The sequence below is a fragment of the Columba livia genome, chromosome 14, assembly GCF_036013475.1.
Source record: "Columba livia isolate bColLiv1 breed racing homer chromosome 14, bColLiv1.pat.W.v2, whole genome shotgun sequence".
In the NCBI taxonomy this organism is placed as follows: Eukaryota; Metazoa; Chordata; class Aves; order Columbiformes; family Columbidae; genus Columba; species Columba livia.
The window spans coordinates 2,725,479-2,752,694 of NC_088615.1; the positions used below are offsets into that span (position 1 = coordinate 2,725,479).

General features: G+C 47.0%; 1 protein-coding gene across 1 annotated transcript in view; it reads left to right on the forward strand.

Annotated features, from left to right (window-relative positions):
- ERGIC1 (endoplasmic reticulum-golgi intermediate compartment 1) overlaps nt 1-27,216 on the forward strand; it is a 54,817-nt gene that overhangs the window by 24,851 nt on the left and 2,750 nt on the right. Inside the window, exons 3-9 of the mRNA XM_065029531.1 lie at nt 1,343-1,415; nt 11,326-11,420; nt 12,037-12,161; nt 14,578-14,682; nt 18,413-18,473; nt 19,692-19,792; nt 22,390-22,512. Of these exons, the coding sequence (XP_064885603.1) occupies nt 1,343-1,415; nt 11,326-11,420; nt 12,037-12,161; nt 14,578-14,682; nt 18,413-18,473; nt 19,692-19,792; nt 22,390-22,512 (683 nt within the window). The remainder of the gene's footprint in view (nt 1-1,342; nt 1,416-11,325; nt 11,421-12,036; nt 12,162-14,577; nt 14,683-18,412; nt 18,474-19,691; nt 19,793-22,389; nt 22,513-27,216) is intronic.

Genomic DNA, 27,216 nt, shown 5'->3' on the forward strand with positions numbered 1-27,216 from the left:
TTCCTCAGAGCTATAAACTGACTAATCTGGAGAGTGAGGCACAAGGCTGCAGGTCGCCGGGGGTCTGTCTCGGTGTCTGCCCAGCTACCTCCTCTTTCCTTCCCTCGTCTCTCACATTCTCTACCAAGGGAGTGGGACAGGCGCAATTGTGGGATGAAATTGCTCCCCAGCCAGTTGTAGCGAGGAATGGGAATTCAGGCCGTATAGGTCATGGGGAATAAAGCTGAGGAACAGGGGTTTTCCTGCGTGTTTCTCAATCCTAATTAGCGGCTGTGGCAAAGTGCTGATTTCCAAAGAGTCACTGTAACTCCGCTGGGATTTGGGGGTGAGCCGATTGTACTCCTGGCGCAGCGCGCCGTTTCCTGGTGTGCTCCTTTGTGTAGTGATTCACGGTGAACGTGGCTATTTTATTTAATACAAATGCACATGCAGACCTGTCTCCTTGAGTGGGCACATCCTTGTCTGCTCCAGTCATCCCTGCTCAATGGGATGTACAGCTGTCCTTCCTTCCACCCCTCCGGTGTGGGTCAATGACTTGGTTACTGCTATGTGAATAACACTCTACGATGTTTTGAATAGTTTCCTGATGAAGAATAAACTGTAATACACCAGTTACTTTGGGTTCCTTCCTTTTAACTTTAGGTTGGCATTCTTAGGAAAGACGTGGGAGTTTTTGTCCAGGTACTTTGCGTTTCCTTCACTGGGAATTTTCCCCCTCTGAAGCGTCATGTCAGCAAATGGAGAAATTAGAGCAGTATCAGGCGTTGACTGGATGAGTCCCTTATCGCCACGTCCCTGCTGTACCAGCTCTGTCTAGTGAGTGGTGCAGGCTGCGAGATGACTGACACAGAGCCTTAGAACTTGAGAAAGAACCAGAATGTCTCCTAATCCACACAACACCGCATAGCCGACTGTATGCTTTTGAAGCAAGGAGGTGTTGATTCTTTTTCCTTGCTGGAGGTTTTTAGTAGTAACACAATTACATCTGGAGAAAGGGCTCCAGAGAAATCATATTGTCAAGCAGCTTTGTCACGAAGGAGGGAGAGCTGGGGGAGCAGCGCTGTGTGCTGGAGGTGGAGAACGCAGAAGCCATGGGCAATGGAAATCGTGATGGGAAGGGTGGCCCAAGAATTAAGATACCCCGCAGGATGTTGGGTATTGTCACGCCATTGAAGTCATTGCTCTGATGGCCTCGTCTGGGTCTCTGTCTCTTAAAGAGTGTTAGTTCGCAATGTGGCTGGGTGGCAAATCCATGGAGTGAATAATATGTCTGTGTGAAAACAGTTTATGTCTTTGTTAGAGATATGAAACTAACCTGTTCCTCTCCTTGCCTGTTTTTCAGTCTCTGTCTGCTGCTGTCTCTTCATCCTGTTTCTCTTCCTGTCTGAGCTCACCGGATTCATAGCCACTGAAATGTAAGTAAAAGTCATGTTTTCCTTTGTTTGGATGTATGTGCGTATGTGATTCTTTACAGCTTTACCCTGATATCGTGGGAAAATGTGTTTGTGATTTGACTAGGCCAGTTAGTTGTCTAATGGTTTTTGGATTCTGTTTGATTGGGTCTGAATTCTCAGTCATTCAGCTTTTTAATTCACTGAAGTATACCAGGCAAACTTGGTTCTAAAATACTTTGTTAGAGAAAACGGTTGCAGACCTTCCTGCTCCTGTGTTAGCTGCATCCTGGATTTTTCTGTTGAGTGGGTGTTTTTCATGTGGCCGTGGGTCACATCAAAAGCTTCTGACCCTTTTCAGTTCTCTGGTGAGCAGGTGTAAGGTGCTGTGAATACTGAGAAGATCAATATCAGTCAGTTGCAGGTTCCCTCTTCCTCCTTGATTTCTTGTCCTCATCTGAGATTGCTTTCCCTCTCCTCCTGAATAGGCACATCCCTCTCTACTTGCTTGATTCAAAGTGATTCTCCAGAACTCAAGTATTTTTCATTAGTGATACAGAATGTTTAAATGTGCAGTGCCTGCTGCTGAATCCGTGTGCTCTGTGCTCTGAGACTGTGGGGTCCCATTGCAGATACGGTGGGATCTCTGACGAGACATTTTCTTTTCCCCTCGCATCCCTATGAATAAAATAGGTATTGCATTCTTCCGGTCTTCACTGCATGGTTTTGGAGATGCTTTTTGGAAAAATGAATTGCGCAAAATAGGAAAGATTATTAGTTTAATGTTAAAATACCTTCTTTTGTTCACGTCAGAGCTGAATCTGATCCGCACAGATAGCTTTACTCACGTGTGAGGTTTATCTTCTTTCTTTTTGGCTGTTGAGTCTTATTTGGAAACTTAGCTGACAGGTTTTGTGCCTGAAGACAAGTTGTCCCAGGCAGCCCCTTTGGGACTTGGCTTTGGGCAAAGTGCAACTCATTTCCATTTGAAAAATTGCTCCGAGAACAAGTGTTTTAGTTAATGAGCTTTTTTTCTCGTGCTCCTCTTGCATGGAGTAAACTTTTCTTAGTAACTCTTAGCACAGGTGCCTTTGTTTTGGATTCTAGGAAATGTTCTCCATGGTGCTGTGATGCGGCAGTGAGCTCACCGGGCTGGGATGCCCAGTTCCTGGATAGTCAGGAAGGGTGGAACATCTGTCAGACTCACGGGATGGTCCAGATAACAACAGATGTCACCGCTGAGCAAAAAAGCTCTGAGACGAGTGGGGCTCATGTGCTGTGTGTAGATGAACCATGCTTGACGTGGCTTCTGATCACCATGTGGCTTTTCCGTTGTTTTTGCGCAGCTCTGACTTGGGTCAAGAATATAATTTCAAGAATAATTTTAACCTTGAGTAATGTTTCCCCTTAAGACAGAAGTGTAATCTAGCTCTAGCTCGTTTTTTACACCCATTGCACACTTAGTTCAGAGATGGTATCTTAGGTTTCTTACTTGCTGTTTCTTTGAATTCAGTTCTGTGCATTTGCTTGTAAAGTTCCACAGTCATCTCATCAACCCCCTTCTCTCAGGAGCTGAATTTTCTTGGTTTTCATGTTTTAAAATGTAAAGCTAGACAAATTGTTTCGAGTAAAATAGTTCTTGCTCTCCTCTTTGATCTCATTCTCGCATCTGATTTTCTTTTTACTTTCAGTTAATGCTTTACCAGAGGAATTAGTTATATTTACCTAACTTGATCCAGTTATTTGAGCGCACATGCCTTTATGTAGTGGTAGTTTCCTGATTAGAGATTTCTTTTTGAACAGCAAAACCAGATGATTCTCAGAGGGCTCTTCATGCATTTTTCTTAACAAGATGGTGCATTTTTTGCAGATAGAAGTGCTGTGAGTTCCTGCATGCCCAGCCGGCCAGATTCTCATTAAAACCTCCAAGAGGTGGTAAAGCGCCTTTCTCAGCAGGAACCGCGTGGGCAGGAGGTGTTTGTAAGCAATAAAGCAGTAAAATTTTAGAGAGGATGTCATGGAAGACATCGAGACAAATGGATGCAGGAAACTGATTCGTCATGGACCATCCAACACAGTAGCTCACAGAATATGAAAACCTCCTTCTGATGAGTTGTAGGTCATCAAAATCTCTGTTGCTGGGAACAGATCACCCACAGCATTTGTGAACAGGCTCCCCCGTAACAGCGGAAATACTTCGGAGCCACGTCACAAAGTGCTTCCCGGTTCAACAGCTTCTAAAGCAGCAGTAAGCTTCTTTTTCCATTTCTTACTCATTGCTTTCTCTCCTGGGAAAACCAGTACCATAAAAAGGTGTTCAAAGGTGTTTCTAAGCTCTTGTGCTTCCCTTTCAAGTGTGGATCACTGGCAGCGCATTGCGAGGCTGTAGAGTCTCATCGTTCAGAATAAGGGCACAGGAGTGTGGAGCTCTGTGGGGTCTGGAACAGTGCGAGAACTCTGTGACACCACTTAGACTGGTTGATAGCAAAAAGAGGGGAGATATTAACTCACAAAGATATTTTCAGCCTAGTTTGCCTATTAACCAAATACTTTTGAAGATACGGAAGCTGCCAAACTGTTCAACTCTCATCAGCTTCTATTGCAAGCTTCAAGTTTCTTTAGTCTTAAGAGTCTCCTACAACAGATCCCTGTCCCAGTTTGAAGTTTCCTGGTGTCAGCCGCATCTGAATGATTAACTGGAGCGCGCACTTGGTGCGGGGAGCCTTCCTGCTTTGCCAGTGCCAGCCGTACCGTGAGACTGCGTCAGCCTCTCTCCTCTTGTGTAATATTCCCCTTAAAGCGGTTATGCACTTGACAAAAGCTGGATTACGTGGGAATAGCTGCACATTTTTGCTGGCAAGGTGAAATGGAGAGCGCTTGGCCTGGTGCCTCCCATCAGAGACGTACCCGTTCGCTGGTGCGGACTCACGCTGACCTCAGAGCCTTTAATGCCGAGTAATTGTGCGTGGTGTGTGTGCATGGGCAGCCTGCTCCAGGGCAAGTCAGCACCAGTGGTACCCACAGGATTAACTGTCTAACCCTCACCGACAGGAGGTTTCTTTGGTATCTGCATCTAAAGTTGGAGGCTGGTGTGGTTTGTTGAACTCAATGATAAAATAAGGTCTGCTCCACACCATGCTAACCCCCAACACTCGCATCTACCCGCTGTCAGACTTTCTTCTACATTCATATGGCTGTAGCAACAATTCCTCGTATTACTAGAAATCTCAGTTTGGTTGCTCTTGCCCAACTTCAAAGCTGTTTCTTCCTTGACCAACCCATTGCCTTCACGTTTATAGTCTCACCTGCTAAAGACTTGTCTGGGCGGCAGCAGGCCAAGAAACGACACCCTCATCTTGAGGATAACAGTCACAACACTAGAACCAAACATTACCTATGTGGGGAAGACAGCACACATCACAGCAGCGGTGTCGTAACTCGTGTGGGCATTTCTAATGAGCGCTGAGATTGCGTCTCTGCACGGGAGCTTGCTTCACTTAGGAAACAGAGCTAAGACACGGCGTGTTACAGCAAATGTGCGGGAAGTTCATGCGGAACCCGCACACGCTGTAAATGTACATCCTATTTTGCTGCTGACCGGGGTGGAAAACTCCTGGTTTCTTGTCTAGATTTGTTGTGTGACCCCAACAGAGACACCTCTGAGCAGCCACGAAGGAAATCAAACCTTGGGTCTGAGCTGGGGCTACATCCTTTTCAGGGACAGCATATTGAAGGCTGCTGAGGAAAGACGTTTTTCTTTCTTTGCTCAGCCACAACCCATCATTGCAATTAAGGACAGGGTGACTTTAGCTCTGGAAATCAAGAATCTTCTGTATTTTTTAGTATATATTTTTTTTGTCCAGTCTGAGAGTGACTGAAGGCTCAGTACAAAACACGAGCTTAGATTAACCTCCTCAATTCTGTAAAAGCCAGATGAAGGAGTTCTGTGCTCCACATTTGAACCTCTGCAAAACAGACTGTGTCAAACCCGGTTGTCCCACTGACCAGATGACTCAAATGGCTGAAGAAACGAAGCTAAAGTGTTCAATGTGTCTGGCATTTCCTGGGCAGGATCAGTAGTCGGTTGAGAGCTAGAAATTGCTTGGCGTACCTTGAGCAGCCTTCCTCGTTCATCCTGCTGCTACATTGCAAATGAAGAATGTAGAAATCGCCTCTCTCTTTTCTAATTGACTCAGATCAATGCTAGAAGTTAATAGCTGTCAAGATGATAATCCTGCAGTTTTATCGCCGTAATTAGGTCATGAATTATGTTCCATCGGATCAATAAGAGTTTTTCCAAGTATTCCATCATCAAGGAGGAAAGATGTAATTAACTAATCTCGTCTGCATTGCACTGGTGGCCAAGAGAAGGGGTGGGAGGGTATGAATGTGATACTTGGGCTGTGAATGTAGCTGCTCAACAAGAATTCATCTGTAGAAAGCAACAAACCATTCCTGGCAGTGTTTGTTATTTAATGAAGTAACTGGCACTAAACAGGCTGAGGTGACAAGTTTGCCGCTTGGAAGGCTGTACCCCCCTGCAGGACAGTTAATTACTTAAGCAGAGTATCTGTAATAAAAATACTGCCTTTGTGTAAAAGCATAAATCATCAGCAACATCCAAATCACATGTTCATTTAAGGTGACCAGATTGCTCCCTGGGGACACCTGCTTTAATCTTTGTGAAAAATACCTTGGGCGGTCTATGAACCAGCTCCTGTGCTGGGGTCACATTCTGTGCAGCACAATGTGACTGTTCATCCAGGCTGGCGGGGACCCCCAAAGTGGGAGGAAGCAAAACGGTGGGAGCTTCTGGGGCCAAGACTGATCCTTCAGTGAAGCAGAATTGTTACTGTACCTGCCTTCGGAGCTTTTTTGCCTCTTGGCTCTCCAGGGTATGTGGAACGTGTCTTGTGGCTCTTGGCCCGTGAAAACCTCTGGTAATGACCTGCAGGATCAAGCCACACCTGCTGTGAGCAGCGGAGCGTGGTCCTGCTGGAACAGGAGATCCTTCTGCTGGAAACTGTAACCTCGGAGCGGAAGCATCTGCACCGGCTGCTGCAACTCGTGTGTTCTGATCCAGAGACTGCGCTGGAGATGCAACTCCAACCCCACCAGCTCATCCAGTTGGGGCAGATGAAATGCTGGAGCAAGTGAAACCAGCACAGGGAGCACAGCCAAGCAGTCAGGGGGAATGGGAATTGTGAGCTTGCTCTTGCCATGGACTGACCTTGGACAGGTGCTTTTCGGGAGAAGGATGCAAGACTTAGCTGCCTACTTCTCAGGGGTACTAAGAAGCTTAATTAATGTTTGCGTAGTAACTTGGAGATTACCTAATAAAAGGTGTTATATATTTGTGAACTGTTGTTATGCCGTTTGTCCTAATGTACGTGTGTGGGTTAGCAGGAAGCGGAAGGTCATGTCATTTGCAATTTCTGACTCAAATCTACCTTGACGTCTTTCAAACCCTTCTTCCTGCCTCCTGGAGAACCGTGTCTCCTTCCTTTGTACGACAGTGTTTTCTGTGCTGCGCAGCGGAGCCAAGACCTGACCTGGCACAGAGACCTTCCCAATGAAGAACTGATTGAGATCGAAGGCGTAGAAGGAAGATCACAAATGGTAGAGCACAGACATATGCACAGTTTATTACACAGTAGAGAATTTGCTGACCTGCTTGTTGTTTCTTCACAGAAATTGAAAAGAAGATGGGTTGATTGTCCTGTGTTGGGTCTTCTCTGGTCTGGCACAACTGAGAAGGTAGTGCAGGAATCTCAGCTTCGGATCATTGTGTTTTTGGAAGGTGGATGATTAGAGCTGAAATGGCAAGCGGAGCCAAGAGAGCTCGCCCGAGAAAGTCTTTTGAGAAGCTTTGGGCTCCCTCAGGAAAGAATCATTATTTTCCCTCTTAGGTTTAGGGTCCTGAGGACCAGAGACTGCCTCCTGCAAGTTGGAGGACAAGGTAAAATGCAACTTGCTGGAGTAAGGAGAGGTATTTTCTGTATGGCTGATGACTGGGGAGGAGTTCCTGCTTTTTTGCTGTGAAAGAAGGAGAACAAAGGCTAGAACTTGTAGACGCTGGGACAAGGAGGACAGAGAAGATGTGTTCAGAGAGCACACAGGCAGCGTGCGTGGCTCCGAAAAGTCGATGCAATGTCTCCTCTTGTATTCCAAGGGCCGCAGGCTCTTCAGCTGTTGAAGTGCTGAAGTGTCTAATGTTAGTGGCCGCGGCTGCTGGGTGGAAATAAGTTACTGGGGAAGTTTTGTTTCTGGGGAAACAAAACTGTTGTGTTGTAAATCTGAGTCCTAAAGCATGGAGAACAGGTCTGGCTTTCTTTGGATAAAATCTTAAAGAAATGCTGAGCCCTCTTGCCGCTGTTTCCCCCTTTGGTTCTCTCTCGCGTGCCTTTTGCGTGATCCGCATTCTTAGCCAAAGAGTCCCTCCAACTTTTTCTGTGTAATGCTGCAATTTGTAAGCAAAGGGGGGTAAGGAACTGAGAAACCCAGCAGCACCGCTCAGGAATGTGAAGTATTTCGAAGTGGCTCTTTCTAGAAGTGAAGCAGATTCTTTCTGTATGGATCACGGCTCCTGCTGTGGGGAGAAACTTTCCTTCCATTCCTTGAATCCGTGGTCAGAGTCCCCATGGAGGGAGAAGGTGCACGGCTCACCTGCCCTGTTATCCTCATTGTGCTTTCACAGCTCTGCACCTCACCCCTGCTTTATTCTACCACTTCTATTCAAATAGTCTTTAACAGCAACGAGTAAAATACCCACTCCTATGTGCTTAGGGTCTCCAGAGGAGGTACGTGCCACGTTTGGAGTCACAGTACAACCCTATACGCTGCCTCTCTGAACAGCCATCAAAGCAACTGCAGTTACAGTGTCCTTCTGCCTGACCTTGTGTTTTATTTCCCTTGCGACCATCCCAGATTCGCTGTTAGGCCCCGTTACTGCTGGGACACTTTATGTTCCAGGAGGGACAGCTGTAAGTTAGAGCTGACTTCATTTCTTCTGTTGGAGACGCTAATGCCTTAAGGGGAGTTGCTAGAGGTGGTTAAATAGCACTTGTTCCCAACATCCCAGGGTTGTCCGATGAAATAAAAGGAAAGGTGTGTGCAATTTGGCTTCTGGGCCCTGAGGAGGGGGATAGCAGGGGAGGCGTGAGTGCCAGTTCTCTGCCAGCTCCATCAGACATAGGTGGTGGTGGTGCTGGAGGAGGTTCTGGGAGGAGCAGCATTAACCCATGGAGTTCGCTTTACCTGTGAGGTTTCCAGAGTGTAGTTTGGGAGTGAAATTTCCAGTTTGTTAAAAACGATGATGTTTCTTCTGAAGTTTGCCATGGCAAACGTAGCCTGTGGTGTGTTGTCATTGTGCTTCTGGTTCTCCATCGTGAGAGGAACCTCAGGAACGGAGCAGGTCAGCGCAGAGGGTGCGCTTGCCCAAGGGCCAGGTTGGGAACCGTTGGTCCGGTGACCGGATCACAGGACAGGAAACCAGTTTTGTTAATCTGCAACTAATGGGCGGTGTGACGTGGACAAACTGGCCGACTTCTCTTTGCCACAGTGATCTGGTCTGCAACCCAGTGACCTCACCGCTCGCCCTCCTACGTCAGAGCCTCCACAGGCTCCACCCGCAGCCGCTTCTCACTGAAAAGCTTGTGAGCCTTCGCTTACAGACCGCGCCTGAGCCCGCGTTGTCTGACAGGTAGAATCGTGGAATGTCCTGAGCTGGAAGGGCCCACAAGGATCATGGAGTCCAACTCCTGTCCCTGCACAGGACACCCTACCGTTCACACCGTGTGTCTGAGGACGTTGTCCAGTCTCTTCTTGAACACTGTCAGGTTGGGGCCGTGACACCTCCCTGTGGAGCCTGTTCAGTGTCCAGCACCCTCTGCATGAAGAACCTTTTGCTCACGTCCAACCTAAACCTCCCCTGGCACATCTTCCTGCTATTCCCTCGGGTTCCGTTGTTGGTCACTAAAGAGAAGAGTTCGGCACCTGCCCCTCCTCCTCCATTTGTGAGGAACCGGTAACCACCATGAGGTCTCCTCTCAGTCTCCTCTTATTGAGGCTGAACAAAGCAAGTGAACAAACCGGCTACAGAATTGGGAATCGGCAAATGCAAATATTGACCTTCCTAGAGCCGGATGCTCAGCCGCGCTGCCGAACCCAACGCGCTTCTCCGCCCGCCCGAATCCTCCTCTTGGCCGGTGACTTCCAGTTGCCCGTGGCATCTCAGACACAGGGAGCTGGGACAAGCCAGGTGCTGGTATCAAAGAGGTCGGCTGGCAACTGGGATCTCGATGGGAGGACTCCGGGATTGCGGAGAGGTGTGTTGGTTTGGGGGGTTCATGCCCGTCCTTGCTGGAGCTGCTCCTCAAAACCCTATTTGGACGTATGGCTTGGTCCCAAATTGCCGGTAATAAAGACATAGAAAATTTAGTGCATTCCACCCAGGAGAAGAGGGCTCAGCCAAGAAGCTTCTAACTAGGTCACTGATGAGCAATCTTTCCCCTCCCTCTGTGTCATTTTTATTAATCACTTGAAAAATACGTTGAGTAATGATTGCAAGCAACTTGTCAAGCCAATTAAAACCAGAGAAAGGTAGGGCTGTGAAGCTGAAGACAAATGCTGTGCTGGTTTTAAATGAGTGTCTGTAAACCCCACTGACCTGTGAGTAATTACCTCCAAAAAAATTGGCAGCTGTGTGTTTCTCAGAGTGAAGGCTTGTTTCTTCTGGATCTACGGGGCAAACAGTTCATTATGGTCCAGAGATGTATCACCAGCACAAAATCACTTTGTCTTGTAGCTGCCCTTAGTCTGCTTCGTCTATTAGCATAGAGACTCTTCGGCAAGGGCTTGTCAAAGGGTTTCATGCACTTTGAGCATCAAATAAAAATAATACAGAGCACTTACTGGTGAAGGGAGTTTATTTTAGGTAGCTTGCTTGAACATACATTCCCATAGCTTTATAATCTGTCTGACTGGAAGGTAAATTGTCAAATCTTTTTATTTGATGAGGCTGAACAGTGTTGGACTTTGTGGTGAGTTTCCGCGGTGTGGATTCTCTGGGACTGTTCAGCTAACTCGGCTGTGCTTGCGTTGGGGTTGTTTTGTTTATGGATTGTAGGTGCCAACAATAAATATTTATACTCTTGTATTCCTTTTACTCTAATCTGTATTTTGCCTCCTATGAAATATGTGCCAGCACTGTGGGTGCTGTGAAGCAACATCACTCTGGGAGACTGTTGCGTAGTGTGTTAGGTCCTGCTGCCCAGGATGTTTCTTCCCATCTGTTCCTGGCTCAAATCCTCTTCTCCTCAGTTTTAGTCGTTACTTTTGGTTACCATTCGTAGATTGAAATGAGATATTCAGAAGAGAGACACGGGGATGCTGTGCTGCCTTCTCTTGCTGCTGCTCGGTCAGCGCTAACAAAGGGTGATGGGTCACGCAGACAAGCTTTCCGGAGGGATGGTTGAGAGCGGCCTTCCTCTGAAACTATTTATGAAACAAATGGCAAAGCATGTGCTTCCCTCTTTCCTAAAAGGAGTAACAGCCCGTGGAGACAGGAGCTGTCGCACCAACCTGCTGTTTCTTCAACATTAACTTCTTCTGTATCTGTTCTGGAAACTCGCGTTAGGGAAGGGGGCAGGAAACATGAATCGGAACAGGAGTTCTGTCTTCGGCTGGTGCGAGGGACGAGTTTAAAACCTCCTGAGATTGCCAAGCAAGTAGTAAAATGAAATGACGATGTGCCCCGCGCAGTTTTGAAGGCTGTTCCTGCTCTGTCTGGTCACTGTCACAGCTGTCACGCAGCCGAGCCCTCTGCTCCAAAGTCTCCTTTTCTCCTTTCCTATGCAAGTTGGTTTTATGTTCGTTTGTTTTCCTGTGGAAAGCAGCAATGTGCCGGAACCCACCTGTGTTTTCTGTCCTCCAGAGTTAACGAGCTCTACGTGGATGATCCAGACAAAGACAGTGGAGGTAAAATAGAAGTGAATTTGAACATCAGTTTGCCAAACCTTCATTGTGAATGTGAGTACCCCTTTTCACTTGCCAGTTTTTCTTTGTATTTTAAGTAATACTTGAAATGGGCCCAAACTGATATAGTGACCCTTCTTCAGGGTGGATGGAGATCAAGTAGCTGCAGCCTTTGCCAGCACCCCATCGATTTGTGTCCCGGGCCAGGACACCTGTTTTCTCAGCCCATGTGGGTGCCACCTCTCTCCCTGACTTCTTCCTAAATCTCATTTCCTTTATTCACAGCAACCTTTTTGTGTCTGGGAGCAAGAAACCTCCCAGCTTTCACTTGGAACTCTGAATGCCCCAGCTAGTTGTTGGCTTTTCACAAATCACCTGCCGTGTCTGTCTGAAGTTTTTGTGTAGCTGAGGTTGCTGTGGGCTGGCAGGGTGTCAGAGGTGTAGTTGTGTCAAATAGCCAGTCTGAAAAGTTTGCTTACAAAGTTCTTTATCAAGAGCTGGTGTAACAATTAATATTTGGGAAAAGATGTTACTAGCACAGTTTAGTCAAACCTCAGGAAAAAAGATGTGGATTTTTTTTCCCAGTAAAAGCAGTGCATACCTTTCTTATGCAACCTTCCTGTTATTTCTTTTGTTTTGATTTTTGTCTCCTCCCCTCCTACCCATGCAGTAGTTGGACTAGACATCCAAGATGAGATGGGAAGGCACGAAGTGGGTCATATTGACAACTCGATGAAGATACCTCTCAATAATGGGGATGGCTGCAGGTTCGAGGGCCATTTCAGCATCAACAAGGTGAGCAGGAACGGCAGCGGGTGAGCGGGTGCTGGCTGGAAGGACACTGGCGAGATCCATTTGTAAAATGCTCATGAAAATCTGTGTGTAGGTGTCTCCCTGGTAGAGCGTACGTTCATGGTCCTCACCAAAGGTAAGGTTGAGTCTCTGGGTGCTGCAGATCAGTGTGGAAAGAGGAGGCAGCGTGCTTAGACCCACAGAGAATGTCTTAGATCAGGTGTTTTCTTGATTTGCCAGAGCACGCTGTTGAGGTAGCATCGATTAACAGCAGAGAGCAGCTCTACGTTGCGGCCAGTGCTGTGTCTCAGCGCAGCAGCCTCACGTTTAGGGGATGTATGAACTCCCTACAAATGCCGAATGACTTCTGTGTTTACTCGTCACAACTTTTGCACCTCCAAAATGTGACTCAGTGTGCAGAGGTCTTTGGCAGTGTCTCTATCCAAGTGCTCTTTTGTTCCGAGAGCCGCAGAACGACAGGAATGTTCCCTACTAGAGGGTGCCAGCGTTACAGAAGCGGCTCCGTGCTGAGGTGTTTGCAATCGGTGCACGCGGCCTCCACGCATGCTTTGTTGGGCTGTTCTGCTTCTGTCTCAAAGAATGAAAATCCAGGCCTGGAGGAGGCTCCTCTCTGGGCTGGGTGTGTTCAGAATTGAATAATCTTGCTATGTAATGCTGGAGATGACTAGCTGGGGTGGGGGAGGCAGTGGTGGGGCTCAGTGATGTCCTAAGAAGGGCACACCCTTTATTCATGCCTCCTCATGTACCACAGGCTACAAAATCCTACTTCCTTCTTTTCCTCCCAGGTCATGTTAAATCGCATCTAAAAATAACAGGCAGAACCTCTTACTGACTCTGTGGCATGGAAGGGATTAGGGACTTAAAAAGAGGACGTTTCTCTCCTCACCTCTAAGCCACCAAGATTACTGGTAGCTGATAGTCCAGAAAACTGGGAAAGGGCTTCTTGGAAGATAGTTCTTGTTCTGTTCATTCCCAAAGCTCGGAGCTGAAATACTTGGGGTTTTATCTGCTGGATGTGGTGTGTTCTGCTCACCAAAGCAACTCAAAAGGGGCAGTGAGGAGCTCTCTTCACAGCTTAATCTGTGAAAGGCCGTGAAATTGCGGTGGCTGGGGCTGCTGTCGGAGGGAGGGGACCTGCCCCGGGGCTGAAAACTTGAACTTTGCGTTTATGAGCTGGAAGTCTGCAGTCCCTTGGCAGACGCTGCACAGGCTTCTGTCTGAGCTGGTGCTGGAGCACACACGGCCGGGCTTAGAAACCGGACCGGGGCTTGCACTGGGGTGTTACTCTCCAACCTGAAGAAGGAGGACAAGGTGACAGTGGGATGACTGTGTGTGCTGCTTACTGCCACCCTGTTTACGGAGCTTGTGGATGACACAGCTTGTGTCCACACCTGAAAGTGTTCCCGGGAGCACACCGCTGTTCCTCAAGTCATTTCAATTAGCTTTCCTGAAAGCACATGGAGCCGGCATGTGGCCTCCCGTGGCCCGGCTGCTGAGGTGACCCCGCAGAGAGCACAACGGGCACCACTTGTATAACCATCCTCCCACTCTCCTCTTAGGCCATGTCAGGTTGCTCCTCAGTTGTGTTGCTTCATTTCCCAATAGGAAAAAATTCTTGCACCCTCCATAACAGTGACTGAGACAAACCTGCTGCCAGACTTCGTGGAGTAGCGTTAGTGACCTGAGAAGTGTGTGCATGCTAGAGTGATCCCTTCAGAATGGCACCAGTGCTCAGTTTCTGTCTTGGAACCGAGGTGAAATCTGTATTTTTTAAACTATCCCACCTTTTAAAAAAAGTAAAACCAGAAAATCTTGTATTTGGAAGGGCTATTGCCAGGGTTAGAAGCTGGAGATCTAGATTAGTTTGTATGGGAAGCCCCATTGGTTTTGGTGGGGTTTTTTCTCTTTATGCATAAAACTTACGCACAGTCTTCTCAAATGTAACATTGACTTTGACCAGTGCTACAATAAGAATATATCCACAGTTTTCTTGGGTTGTTCTGCAGCATTGGGCCCATTTACAAATGCAAGGTGTGGGAGTAAAACATTAAGCAACTGTCCATTGCCTGTCAAAGGCATGAACCTTATTTTAATGGGGATGAAAGACATAGCCTTAAGTGTTAGGAATCCCTGAAGTTGGGAGCGATCCACTCATCACCGGGTCAGCAGGAGCGACTGGGCTGTGGGATGTAGCCGATCTCAGCTCCGCGTGCAGTGTGGTGCTGTTGGTCAAGCACAGGAAGGTGTTTCAGAGCCTTTCTCCGACGTGTCCCTGCTGAGCAGATACAGCGCGCCCGGCTGGACGGATCCAGGCATTTCTGCTTCCTATCATGGAGCCTGGCGGTGCCTTGAGGGATAAAATGTGAAATCCTGTCTTCCTTGTCTTGACTAATTTTAGGTCCCTGGCAACTTTCACGTGTCCACGCACAGTGCCACCGCACAGCCGCAGAATCCTGACATGACTCATGTCATCCACAAGCTCTCGTTTGGGGACAAGTTACAGGTGAGTTCTCTTCCCTGCAAATTCCCTGGCTCTAGGGGAATGAATGCAGTGGCAGTGACTTTAATATTAGGCACTTAGGTTTTGTGGAAGGGCTGTGTAGAGTGTGGGGAGGACATAAGAAAGTACCGGCTGGATAAGCAGACCCATCCCTTACATTCATGCGATGTACACTCAGTTGAGAAGAGTTCACAAACTGTTGACATGCCAACGGTTCAGGAGGAACAAAGGTTCAGCCAGAGAGGAACTTAGCGTTTTTTCATCTGAAACTGAAAGTGCTTTTGGCACACTGTGGTTATCTTCCTGCAGGGAGTAGAAATGAGGATTCACGGATTTGCAAAATCCTGTTCAGCGCTGATTTCAGTATTAATGCAGCAAACAAATCTTGACAGCCTTTGCAGAGGAGCAGTGGGTAAACAGGGGGAGATGTGTGCTTGCCACTGCCTTTACCACGGCACCAGTCAAGTCCTTTTTAATTCACTTCACTGTACTCGTATAGCAAACTCCTATTAGTCAAATTTGTTGTATGAAACACAAGTTGGACTTGGAGCTGCCAGTTCCCTGCTGGGAAGAAGCTGAATGTGTGCACTTACCCAGTGGATAGAGTTTCACCAGGTGTTGCAAGTTATGTAATAATTCCTGATTTCTCAATAAGGACGGATTACAGCACTTCTCTAGCCTACTTCCAAGGAGCTAGCATCACAGGTGGGAGTTTTATATGTGCACACCCAGTTTGCGACTCACCCTAAACATTGCTTACCCGTAGTCTCTCTGTAATCTTCTTTCCTCAGCACAGACGTCTCATTAGTCTGCTGCTTGTACACCCACTTCCAAAACCCTTTTTCATGCTAACAAGTCTAAGCGTTGCTTTGTAGTCTTCTGATTCTGCTCCCGGCTTCTTTTAGGAAATATCTTGTGTGGGAACGCTGCAATATTAGCATATAAATAAGCTTGGCTTAATGTCTGTAAAGCACTCTGAGATTATGAAAAATATTAGGTAAGTGCTAATAGGGAGTTCTGCAGTTTGCGTGGGAAATCGGCGCTCTGAGGGAGCATTCCCATTGTTTTATCATGGAGTCTTTGAGTAATGGAGTCAAAGTGCGAATCAGCATGAACGAGATGAGCAGCCTGGACAGTTGGGGGCAAAGGAGCGTCTTCAGTTCTGGTGGTGAGAAACCTGTTTGGCAGAGATGCAGTTGGCTCCTGATTTGGCCAAGTTCTGATTAGTATTTTCAAAGCTGAAAGTAACTACTCATCATCCCCACACACAGGAGTGGAGCATGTAGGTGCTGCTGACCCTGTAGGCAAACATGAATTCACCAGCACAAATTAAAGAAGGATGTGTTCACTAAACAGGTGCTACCGAGACTCAGCAAGCAGTGTAGAGAACCAGCGAGTATGGAGAGCTTTAAATCTGTCTGGATACACCTTTGAATATTTTGGGTTGTCTCCACCTTCAGTTCTTCAACAGTAGTTCAGGAACAGTAGTGGTCAGTTTTTCCCTCATGTAGATGAGACCAAAATTCAAACTAATGAGGTTCTTGCATGTCAGGTAACTTAGTAAAGCAAGAGATGTGGAAAGTAAGAGTTGATACATTTTTAGTCATAAAATTATCTTGAGTGCTAGATGATGGTGTTCAGTAATCCTAGTTTTAACCTTTGGGAGAGGTCTTCTCTTCACAGTTATTTCAGCCTGCTGTTGGACTCTGCCTGAATTACATGTCCATTTATATCTCTTCACATGCGTTTCTAGGGGCTGAAGCCCACGGTGTCCAAGGCCCTGGCAAGCAACTTATTGGGATCCATGTCACAGGAGAATTCTGAAGTGGTGGCACTGTTAAACCATAGACTGGCCACCTGGGCCGCTACTCCAAGGACCAGATTTGGCCTTGGTATTAATAGTACAGAACAGCCCTGAGAATGTCTGACTGGACAGCCTTGCATAAGTTCACTCTTGCAAAGCAATTTTGTTCCTGTGGCCAAAAGCTCATTCCTTGTTGAAGTCCCTCCAGACACTTAACGAGGTACAAACAAGTACGTTCCCCCGAGGAACACACCTGTGCGCTTTGTAGAGCAGGTATTAATTAGCAGTCTACGGACAGCAAGCGTTGTAATGGGACCCCAGAGTATTCCACAAGGAAAGTCGTGGTAAAACATCAGACTGGGCGTTGCAAATGCCGTCGCTGTTGCAAAGGCAAGGGAGGCAGATGCACCAAAGGACCTGATGGCACTGAAACAGGCGGTTGTGGGGATGTCTGGTGGCTGTGGCTGTGTGGGAGCTCTGTAACTCACACCTTTGCAAATTCACCATGTAGAGAGATGCAGAGCAGACAACCTTTATCTGTAAACAGAAGTGTGGCTGTTGTGGAGTCAAGGACAAGAATGTAAGTCCAAATATACAAGTACCTCACAGGATAGATACAGTCGTTTGCTGAGCAGTCACTCAAATATTTACTGTTAGAGTGTTTGAAGGGGATCTTAAAGTCTCTGGCCCAAATATGCTGTAAGAGTCTCACTTCACAGCTGTATCAAGAGTGGAGGATAATACTGTAGCTCAGCCCAGGGGCTTCTCATTCTTCGTTTGCTTTTTACCGTCAGTAAATAATACATACAGAAATGTGAAATGCAGAAGTGGTTGCTGTTGTGTAAAATATGTGAAATGCCAACAGACTGGAAGGCACTGTAGAAGGTTCAGCTGTTGCTTTTGCTCTGGTCTTGTTACCAGCACCTTGCCAGTGCAACTTGCTGATGATTTCCTCTCTCTAGAGAATTTCCATTCTCAGGAGAGAGATGGGTTCAGTTGCTGCTTCCTTCAGACCATCGTCCACTCCCTAGCATTCAGGACAGGGACGCAGCCGTTAGGATGAGACAAACACATCCACGTGCTATCAGCTCTTGAGAGGGTCTGGGCAGGAAATTGCATTGCCCTGGTGATGAGGTCAGACTGTCACACCTACAACCAGGTACTTCTTCCAAACTCTTCTTCCCTCTTGTCTGGCTTGAGGTCAGGAATTTCTATGTTGTGGAGTTATCTTTCCTTTCTGTATAGCTTACTGTACATTACGTGAGTCTACAGCTGTTGCTGTGGGGTTTCCACTGGCTAGAGAGTTCACAAATTGATTATTCTGCTGGTGGACATCAGACTCTGTACCACAGTATGTGGAAGTCCTGTTATTCTGGGCACACAGATACTTGCGTGCCTGCGACCAGCGGCAGGAAAAGCTGGATGGGTGGCGGCATTGGGACGTGTCCTTCCCACCTCCAAGGGCACAGTGTGCCAGCTGGGCTAGTGAATTCCAGCTTTACAAGCCCAACTGCTCCGATACGGGCTACCTTTACAGGAGAACTCTTGAGTTTTAACCTGAATGTGACTCCCTTTTATTTCCCTTTCAGCCCGATAAATGAATTTCACAGTTAACTATGCAGAACTCTTAGGAAATGTCTCACAATGAAATTTCACAACCGGCCTCTTCCAACTGCAATTCCTTTCGCTTTGGAGTGGTTTTGGAGTTTCATCTTGTAAGATGTTGTGAAATCAACTTTTTTACTTGGAACCAACCTCTGTGGTGATGGTCACTGAAAGAAATTTCAAGTCATCTTTTACTGGGTTGAGGCTTTGTTTTCGGAACGGTTGAATCAGGCTGATGTCCTTGTTACAAGAGAGGATAGGGAAACAAAGGTCAAGAGTACCAGGTCATAGTATAGTTTCTTCATACCCCTTTTTGCTTTCCAGGTCCATAATGTTCATGGAGCGTTCAATGCCTTGGAGGGAGCAGACAAACTCAGCTCAAATCGTACGTATTCTTGGGTATTACAGGCCTTAGCCACTCTCTGCAGCAGGGGAAACAGCCATTCATGCAACATTGCCGTATCCACAACTCTTTAATTTGCCTTTTTAACCAAAATGATCCGGACATTGCTGACCCACGTTTCCATTTTCTCCAGTACCGTAGAGAAGTCTTAGCCCAAAAGGTTCTTTGCAGCCCCTCTGCAGCCTGGACATTGTCTCCAGTTCTGTTATGACCAACTCAGTTAACTGAGTTTTTTATCCATATCCTATTCCTGCAGCTCCCCTTTGCTGCTGTCACCACCACCAGAACCTTTCCTTGACCTTGTGTAGTAAGTTAGCTCCTACCTCAAGTTCTGCCCTGTGTCTGGAAGAGTTGATATTTTCATTGTCCTTATTTATGACCAGCACCACAAAAAGAAATTCCCAGTGCGTGCTACAATTCGGAGTAATTTTTCTCCTTCAAGTGTCCAGGCTCCTGCAGGATACCAGTTTTGTCCATTTTTTGGAACAAAATGTTGGTGGCTGTTCCTGAAGTTAGACAGTTGTAGGGTTTTGGTTTGTTGGGGCTTTTGGGGGTTGGTTTGTTTTCTCCAGGAGCCAAATGTCATTGTGTTATACTTGGCCAATGGATCCTCCACATAAATCCTTTAGAATTCTAGTTTAGAGTTGTTTTAGCAGACACAAAAAATGACTGCACAAGCCATTTAAATCATGAAAAAATGGATTAATAGTTGTTGAGCAGCTGTAGGAGAAGGAAGAACATAAAGAAAGAAAGCTGAATGCACAAGGAATGAGACTACACAGGTTGTAATGCCTCAACTTATTCTGGGAAAAGAAGTTCAGTGAGCTGCAGTTCTAACCGTGATTAATTTCTTGATTTAACCAGGACAGCTTTTTGTGCTGCTGTAAGTCTTATCATAATCACAGCTGCAAGCGGTTCGGAAGGTTCAAGTGGCCCAAACTCATCTCCATGGGTCCTGGTGCTATAGAAGCCTTAGGACGGTGGGCAGGTTCTGTGTCATCAACTACCATACAACGTTTTGTACAAAGGACATGAACGTAGGATGTCAAATCATCTCTTTGTCACAGAACCTGACATACGGAGGGAGGCACCTTTTCTGTAGCTTGTTTTAGTTGATTTTGCACGTTTACTTTGAAACGTTACGTGGGCTGCGATTCCTTTTTCTGAATGCTGACTTCTACTTTCCTTTCCTGACCGCAGCTCTTGCATCTCACGATTACATACTGAAGATAGTCCCGACGGTGTATGAAGACATGGGCGGCAAGCAGCGATACTCATACCAATATACTGTAGCAAATAAGGTAAAGCAGCAGGTAGATCTGAGAAAAGCTCCTCGTGTCAGCCCAGGGGTGGCACGGGGGATCTCCAGCCGCGTTCCTGCGCCGTGTCCCTGGTTTGTAGGTGAGCAGTAGCCTCTGCTGGGAGAAGGAGGAACTGAAGCTCTTCCGAGTGGGGCTTCCAGGTGGTGGCATTGTTTTAATGCTGGAGAACGCTGTTCTCGCTCCCGACGTTCTCCGGCGGCTGTGAAACTCATCTAGATCTGCTGTACATTGTGTGGGAAGTTTTTACGTGCTGCAGGAGCTCTCGTGATCTGTGTCAAGATGCATCTGGATGGAAACTGCAATGCAGCTGAACGCATGAAACAGCACTTACACGAGGTTTTGTTAATGAAGCAGCCTCAATTGTGATGGGTGTGTCAGATAAATAAGCAGAGTTTTTAGCTTTTTACAAACGTTGACTTCAGATATTAAGCCACTGAACCTGCAGCAGCAAATACAGACTGTTAGACTGTTTCACAGTGCCTACTTTATTATAGTGGATTATGATAGTTACTGTAACTTTATCATTCTTAAATTAATTTACATTAAATGTGAAGATATTTGTATTTTAATAATATGATGTATTGAAATTTAAAAAAAAAAAAAAAGACTCTATTTATTTTTGAAGGTAAAAATCCTCTTTCAGTTTAAAATGATTTGCCTGTCAGGTGTTAAATGAAAGCCCAGAATATGTTTATTATATCTAATTACCGCTATTTTGCCATAACTGAGAATCAAGCACGCACTCTCATTGACTAGTTCTCAGATTAACGTTCCTGTCCAGTGACTTTTGGAGTGGCTTGTACAGTGTGTCCCAATGGTTTGGACGTCTCCCCCTATTCAGATTACGATGTGTTCGTTCTGCATAATGTCACAACCGTTGTTCTGATAAGAGTCTTGCGACACAAGTTCTGAAAGTAACTTGGAAAACAGCGGGAGCTTTTGACGCTTCAATGAGATCGTTGCAAATGGGGCCGTTCGGCCAAGACTGACTCAGGATTGCTGCTGGGGGAGAAATGAGGTCAGTTCTATCACAGCTGAAACGCAGAGAAGCAGTGCTGCCTCGGCCTTTTCTGCTCATTAAACACCGACATTCCCTTCTTGGTGCTTTAGTCCTTGACTCCCACACTGATCAGTGGGAAACAGAAGTCAGAAGCCACTGGAATGGTCTGGCACAGGTTGAGTAGTGTGAAGAGATGAATAGGGCTTGAAGTGCGGACTGTCCGTCTCTGCTCCTCTTCCACCCCCTGGACCCTTGTTCTCCTCACTTCCCCAGGCAGCCAATGTCCCAAGAGACGCTGGAGAACTTCTGCAATAAGAGCCTTGAATATATTACAACTAGAGATTTCAACTACATTCTGCTTCTCTTGTCATCCCTGGAAAAAAACCTAGAGGGGAATTTGGGATTTATATGAGATTAATGAAGGAGACAGATGCTGTTTCACTAGCTCCCTCTGAGCTCACTGAGAGTAAAATCAGCTTTTTTTGTAGCATGCTCATGGGTGACCTGTTGCTTCTCCTTTCTTCATCCTTCTAAGTATTTGAGGTTGTCTTTGCCCCTGTGTGAGGGAGAATTAAACCAGCCGCGGTTATCAGAGTCGGCTGCAGTGTCACAGGGCTCAGGAAGGGAAGAGGCGGCGTGTGCCGTGCTGGTGGCTCTCGTTGGGCTGATGAGTCCCCAGCCTCCTTTTCTTTCATTTTCTTCTTCAGTCTGTCATGATAAGTGTCCTGATCCTTGAAAACTGATAGATATTTCCACTGAGAGCACAGACAAAATATGAGCTCAAAAAAGATGTGACTCGTGCGAGTAAATTGATGTCAGTATGTGTTGCCCGTTGGTGTTGTGCAGTGTGTCTTGTCGGAGTGTCGTCCTGTGGCTGATTGATTGCGCCGTACCTGTTATTAAAGAAATGGATTAAAGGAGATTATCACCGGCAATCGGAAAGTGTCACTTCTGAACCAGCTTGGAATATTGTTGAACCTTTGCGAATATTCTTTCTGTCTACAGTTTCATTTTGGCTTTCACCATGATTTTTAAACATGGCTCTGTGTGATTCATAGTGAGTGGGCAAAGCGTTCGCATTGTTGGTCCCAGTGCGGAAGGGGCTGCTGCTTTTGTTCTGAGTGCAGGGGCTAGAAGGGATTTTCACGGTCTTGCAAACTAAATTGCATTTGTTTGATGAATATCCCAGTGTACGATTTTCGTACTGACAGGACAAAAAATTCACCTGCAACCGCTTAGACATTGCTTGTATTTAAATAGAGCAGATCTGGGCTAGAGAAATCAATGCCAGCCTTTCTGTTTACTTGTGTAACCTTGAATGAGGATGGGAGTGAGCGCCGTCGCTCTCTGTTCCCAGCTATATCATTATGAGATTGTAAAGAACTTATTTTCCTGTTTGATAAGGATAGGCCCTAGACAGTCATGCAGGAATTAACTGCTTGCTTCTTTCAGGCTGATCATTGGTACAGAACAGTGGAGTAAGGGCCGGATCCACAGAAGTAGTTTTATTGCAGGCACTTTATCTGGAACAAGATTACTCACGTTTTCTGACGTTTTCCCCCACTTTCTCTTCTAGGAGTACGTAGCCTACAGTCACACTGGCCGCATTATCCCAGCTATCTGGTTTCGTTACGACTTGAGCCCCATCACAGTGAAATACACAGAGAGGCGACAGCCTTTATACAGGTTTATCACATCGGTGAGTTACTCTAAACCTCTAATTCTCCCTTCTCCTGCCTGCCTTTCGTTTATTTTCTGAGCCTTTCTTGTCCGGGAGAATTGAGTTTCCGCTTCAGAGCATTGTGACATGATTGAAATAAAGCAGCACATCGCCACTGTTGTACTGAAGTGTGAGGTAACTGGCAAGCCCTGTGCTCTGACAGTTTGATTGAATCGCTAGGCACGAGGAGAAGGAAAATTATCCTATTCCAGAAGTGCCGAACTCTGTCTAGACAGGATGGGCACTATTGCAGCATGCCGGAAACTTGAGGTAAAGCTAATGTGGTGTGCAGTGAAGCACGCTGCAATAAACCATCTCTAACGATGAGATCTGCCTTGCAGAGGATGCAGCACAGTTGTTTTACTCAGTGCTGCTGCTTGGCTTAGTGCGGATATGCCAGTTCCAGGCATTTCCTCCTGGGTAGAAGTGAAGAAGAGCTTCATTATCGAATTCCAGAGGTGTTTTCCTGACAAGTTATGTCTTGACCTATGCAGGTAACATCCTGCAGTGCTGATCTCAGCATCTCTAACAAAGCTGTGCTGTCCAAACTGCTGGTTAGGCAAAGAGCCATTTAAAGGTCTTCTAGAACACCTGAGGGAGGTGGCTTAAAATTGCAGCTGCAGTTTGCTATGCCGGGGTAGAATGTAAAGTAGTTGATAAACTGGTTGGAATGAAGACCTTGGATTTTGATTTGTAAACTGGTTCAATATTTTGATTTGAAGTAACGTAAGCAGGGTGACTGTGCTGCACTTAAAGATTTTGACTTTGCAGCCTCCGATAAACACCAAGTTCCCTTCACTTCACTTTAGAAACACAAGTGATCTCTGGGATACACAAATGCTAAGAGAAGGGAACTTGAAGCAAAATCTAAATGTCATGGTTTAAGACCTTTTCTTCTTAGCACGTCTGTTCGGTTTCAAACCATAATCCTAAAAAGTCAAACACCAGCATTTTATGACTTGGCATCTCATACTGCCTCTACTTCTTTCCCTAAAAATATGCTCTCGTAGGTTTCTTACACATCTTGTTGGGGCTGAGGGTGCGGAGGTGTTTTTAATGGGAAACAGCGTTTGGCAGTGATTGATAGCTGGCATTTCTCTGCGTCGTGTCTGTTGCTAGCATTGACTTACTGCTGATGTGCCATTGTATGCGTATAAATAGCATCTCTGTGGAATTTGATACTGTGCTTCGGAGTTGACATAAGGAGGCTACCAGAGGAGTTTTGCTCACTGGTTGCCACAGTGACCTTTGGGATTTGCAATGGCCCCAACTGGAATTTTGCCCCATCCTGTCTGTGAAGTTAACCAGGCAGGTGCTGGCTGCTGGAGTGACGGAGAGGAGTTTTACAGTTGGTGTTTGCCCACTTTGTTCTTATAAATGGCTGTAGTCCCCAGCAGCTCACTTGAAGCCATTCCGATGGAACGTCCTTCCTCTGGAGACGTGGGGGTGACACCGATACCTGCAGCAGCTGGTGTGCAGCACGTCAGGTGTGCCAGACCCTGGTCAGACGCGGCCAATTTAGAGGCAGGTCCTCGTTACAGGTGCTGTAACCGTGGGTACCAGTGTGGACCATCTGGCCCTGGTACAGGTGACCTGCTCGTGGTCTCCTTCAGGCTGGGAGTATTTGACACAAGGGCAGCCTTGGCTGGGTATGCGCTACACTTCGAGCTTTCCAGCGTTCAAGGTGGCATTGAAAAGGCTGGAGCGGGGGAACTGTGCTGCCGAGGATCAAAACACCTTTGTCCCGGGTTTCCTTGCCCTGTTTTAATGACATGATCTGTTCCGTTGTCCTTTCCGCCGCTTTAGCCCTTTCCTGTGTCTCCAGCGTGGCCTTTTGCATCACAGTTGCTCCGGAGACCGGTTAGTGATGATGGGCACTGGGCTGAGCTCCAGGTGGAGGTTGCGCTGGTGCCTCTGGAGTCGCTGCCGAGCGGGGCCATGGAAAGCGTCGGCTCTTTCTGAGCACCAGCTGCTTGATTTAAAAACCACAAGAGGGGCTCTGAGGTAGGGGAGGTCACCTGCAACTCCTTTTAGTAAGCACATTGTTTACAAGGACACCCATGTGGCTTTCAGTAAATGTAAATGTGTCCCGAGGATGGAGGAGGATCCTGTGGGCTCCAAGACACTTTAAGGGGGAGAGATCAGGTGGGAGGGTGTTGGCTGTTCAGCAGAGAGCCAAAGGAATCTCATGCTGCTGCGGGGAAGGTTATCTGATGCTCTTTGTTAGTCATGAGTTTGCCCCTCAAGAACTTCAGCGCCGCTAAGAGCAGCATTATAGCCCCACAGCAGCGTTCCCAGGTCGTCTGTGTTCCCAACTCGTGCCTTCTCCTCGGGCTTTTGTGGAATGAAGAATTACCGTCATTTTCTGCACCATGTGAGAGGACAAAAGGTGTTGATGTAGCGTGGATTTTACTTGTCATGCTTCAAAAAATTCAGTACTAAGTAAGATTTTGTGTTGCTTGTGGGTCAATGTCCTGTGGATGTCACTGTCCTGTGGATTTCCCGTGGATGCTGGGGTTAACCACAGACACTTGGCGGAGTGTTAAACACGGTACTTTTTGCCTGTTAAACTGTACTGCTTAAAGTCAAGGCATCTCATGTACAAAGAAGCCATTCACGGCCTCGTGTTTGACGTTATGGAGCAACAAGGGAAGTTTCACTGCCGAAAAATTATGAGTTCCTGTAAGTGGACAAACTGAAAGTTTTCTCGTGAGGTCAGTCTAAGGACTGGGAGCGGGCAGAAAACAAGCCAAAGTTCTGCTGAAGCATTCAGAATCCAAAGAAAATAAGAGAATGCTTTTGCTGACATGAGAGGACTCGTGTGCCCACTGGGTGTGAAGAACTTAAACTGGAAATAATCAGGGGGCAAAATGGTTGCAGGGAGAATTATTTCAGTCAGGGGATGTGTTACCAGCAGGTGTTGTGGGCTCAGTCCTGTGACATGTTTAAAACCAAGACAATGTTGTTCTACAAGAAGTGCTGCAGGTCAGCCGGAAAATCTCTGGTTGGGATTCCACATCTTACCTTACCAGGAATTACCTGGGAGTCCTGCTGGTCCCCTGTGTTCGTTAAAGTCATTTTCAGATTGTAAGGCATCCCAGAGGTCCAGTCACACATCTGACACTCGCGTTTTGTCACCTCCTACATATCCACTCCTGTTTTCCCTTAGACTTCAGCCTGCGCCCCAGCCTCTATCCTACAATCCTGTTCCATCCAAAACCCTCGTGTGTGCCCCACATCGCGTGGTCTCTCACTGTTGTCATTATTACACTCCTGTATTTCTTTTCCACCCTCCTTTAATGGTTGGGCCTGAGTCAAACTGTAACCTCAAGGAGCCGAACGCACATCATTCCCAGTATAAAATCCCATTGAATATAAACAAGCTCGTGATGCCCGGCTTCCTTCAGTGCTGCTGAGGAGCAACACTCCGTACGTATTAGAACGGTGGTGATGAAGAAACACGGTGGCGCAGCCTCTGAGCTGGAGACCAACCCTGTGCTGCCTTTCCTTTGTCACAGCAAGCCGAGGGCTGTGTGCGTGCTGGGACGCGGCTGCCAGGTGTCTGTGACTCACAAGCCCTCAGCAGCGCGGAGCTGTGCGGATGAATGTGCGTTCTTTTCTATACCCCACCCCCTTGCACTGCTGCACTGAAATCAGATTTTCCTACCGGCTGACGCGAAATCTTGGTGTTGGACGGTTTTTGTGTTGTTTGCGGTGTAACATCTCCTGTCAGCTGAGCTGCTGTGGACTCAAATACCCCAAGTCCATTGCGGCCGTTGTCCCTGAAAAGTCGCCCTGCGTCATGTCCCGAGGGACAGCGGCACGGGGGCAGGACCTCGGCTTGTCCCCTAAAAATACTGACTTGGCCTTGGGCTGGTGCTTTGGTTTTTGAAGCCTTTATGTGCTGGGACACCAGCTGTCCTGCAAAACCCGTGTTTACTGCAGCTCCTCATTTCACCGAGCTCACTAAACGCATAAATCCCGGCTATAAATACACGTGTAAATGAGCGCTTTGTTTCTTGCCGCCTTCGCTCACCATTAACAAACTGCTTGTTCTGTTGCCCCGCTAACTAACTCCCTGCCCAGCTGAACGCTGCTGCTCTTACATTACTCCTGTATGTGTAACCTTGCCCATGGTGTGTAGGGCTGTGTGGGAGACACGGCTGAGTAGGTCCCTTCTGTCTCAGCTGTATTGCATTTCCCTGCTACCTTGGCTTGGTTTTGGGTTCCCCTCTCAATCTCCCTTGGCTTCCAGCTCACAGCAAAATCCCCCTTTTCCTCGGCAGGAGATAAGTTCTGTATCACGCCCCCTTCTCACTGACCCCCTGTCTCTTATTCTCGGAGCCACCTGATCCTGCACAATGTAAAAGGCCAAATTAAAAGAGCATCTCGGTTACGAAGTAAAAAATATGGGAGTTAGGAAATGCCAGGTCCTGTGTAATGGTACCTTGGCTGTTAAACGGTACGAGGTGACATTATTGTGTATCATACTTTCCATGTGCGGGGTGCGGTGGCACCTCAGAGCAGCGTTTCTGCCCGTCCCACGGTATTTGACTTCTCACTAGCAGGTGGTTTGTATTAACCCAGCCCTGAGTACAAGTCAGATGTTTCCACAAGGACTCTGAGACACCTATTGTCGCAGTATTCAACCCTTCAAATGTGTTTTCCATTGCAGTTTCCCGG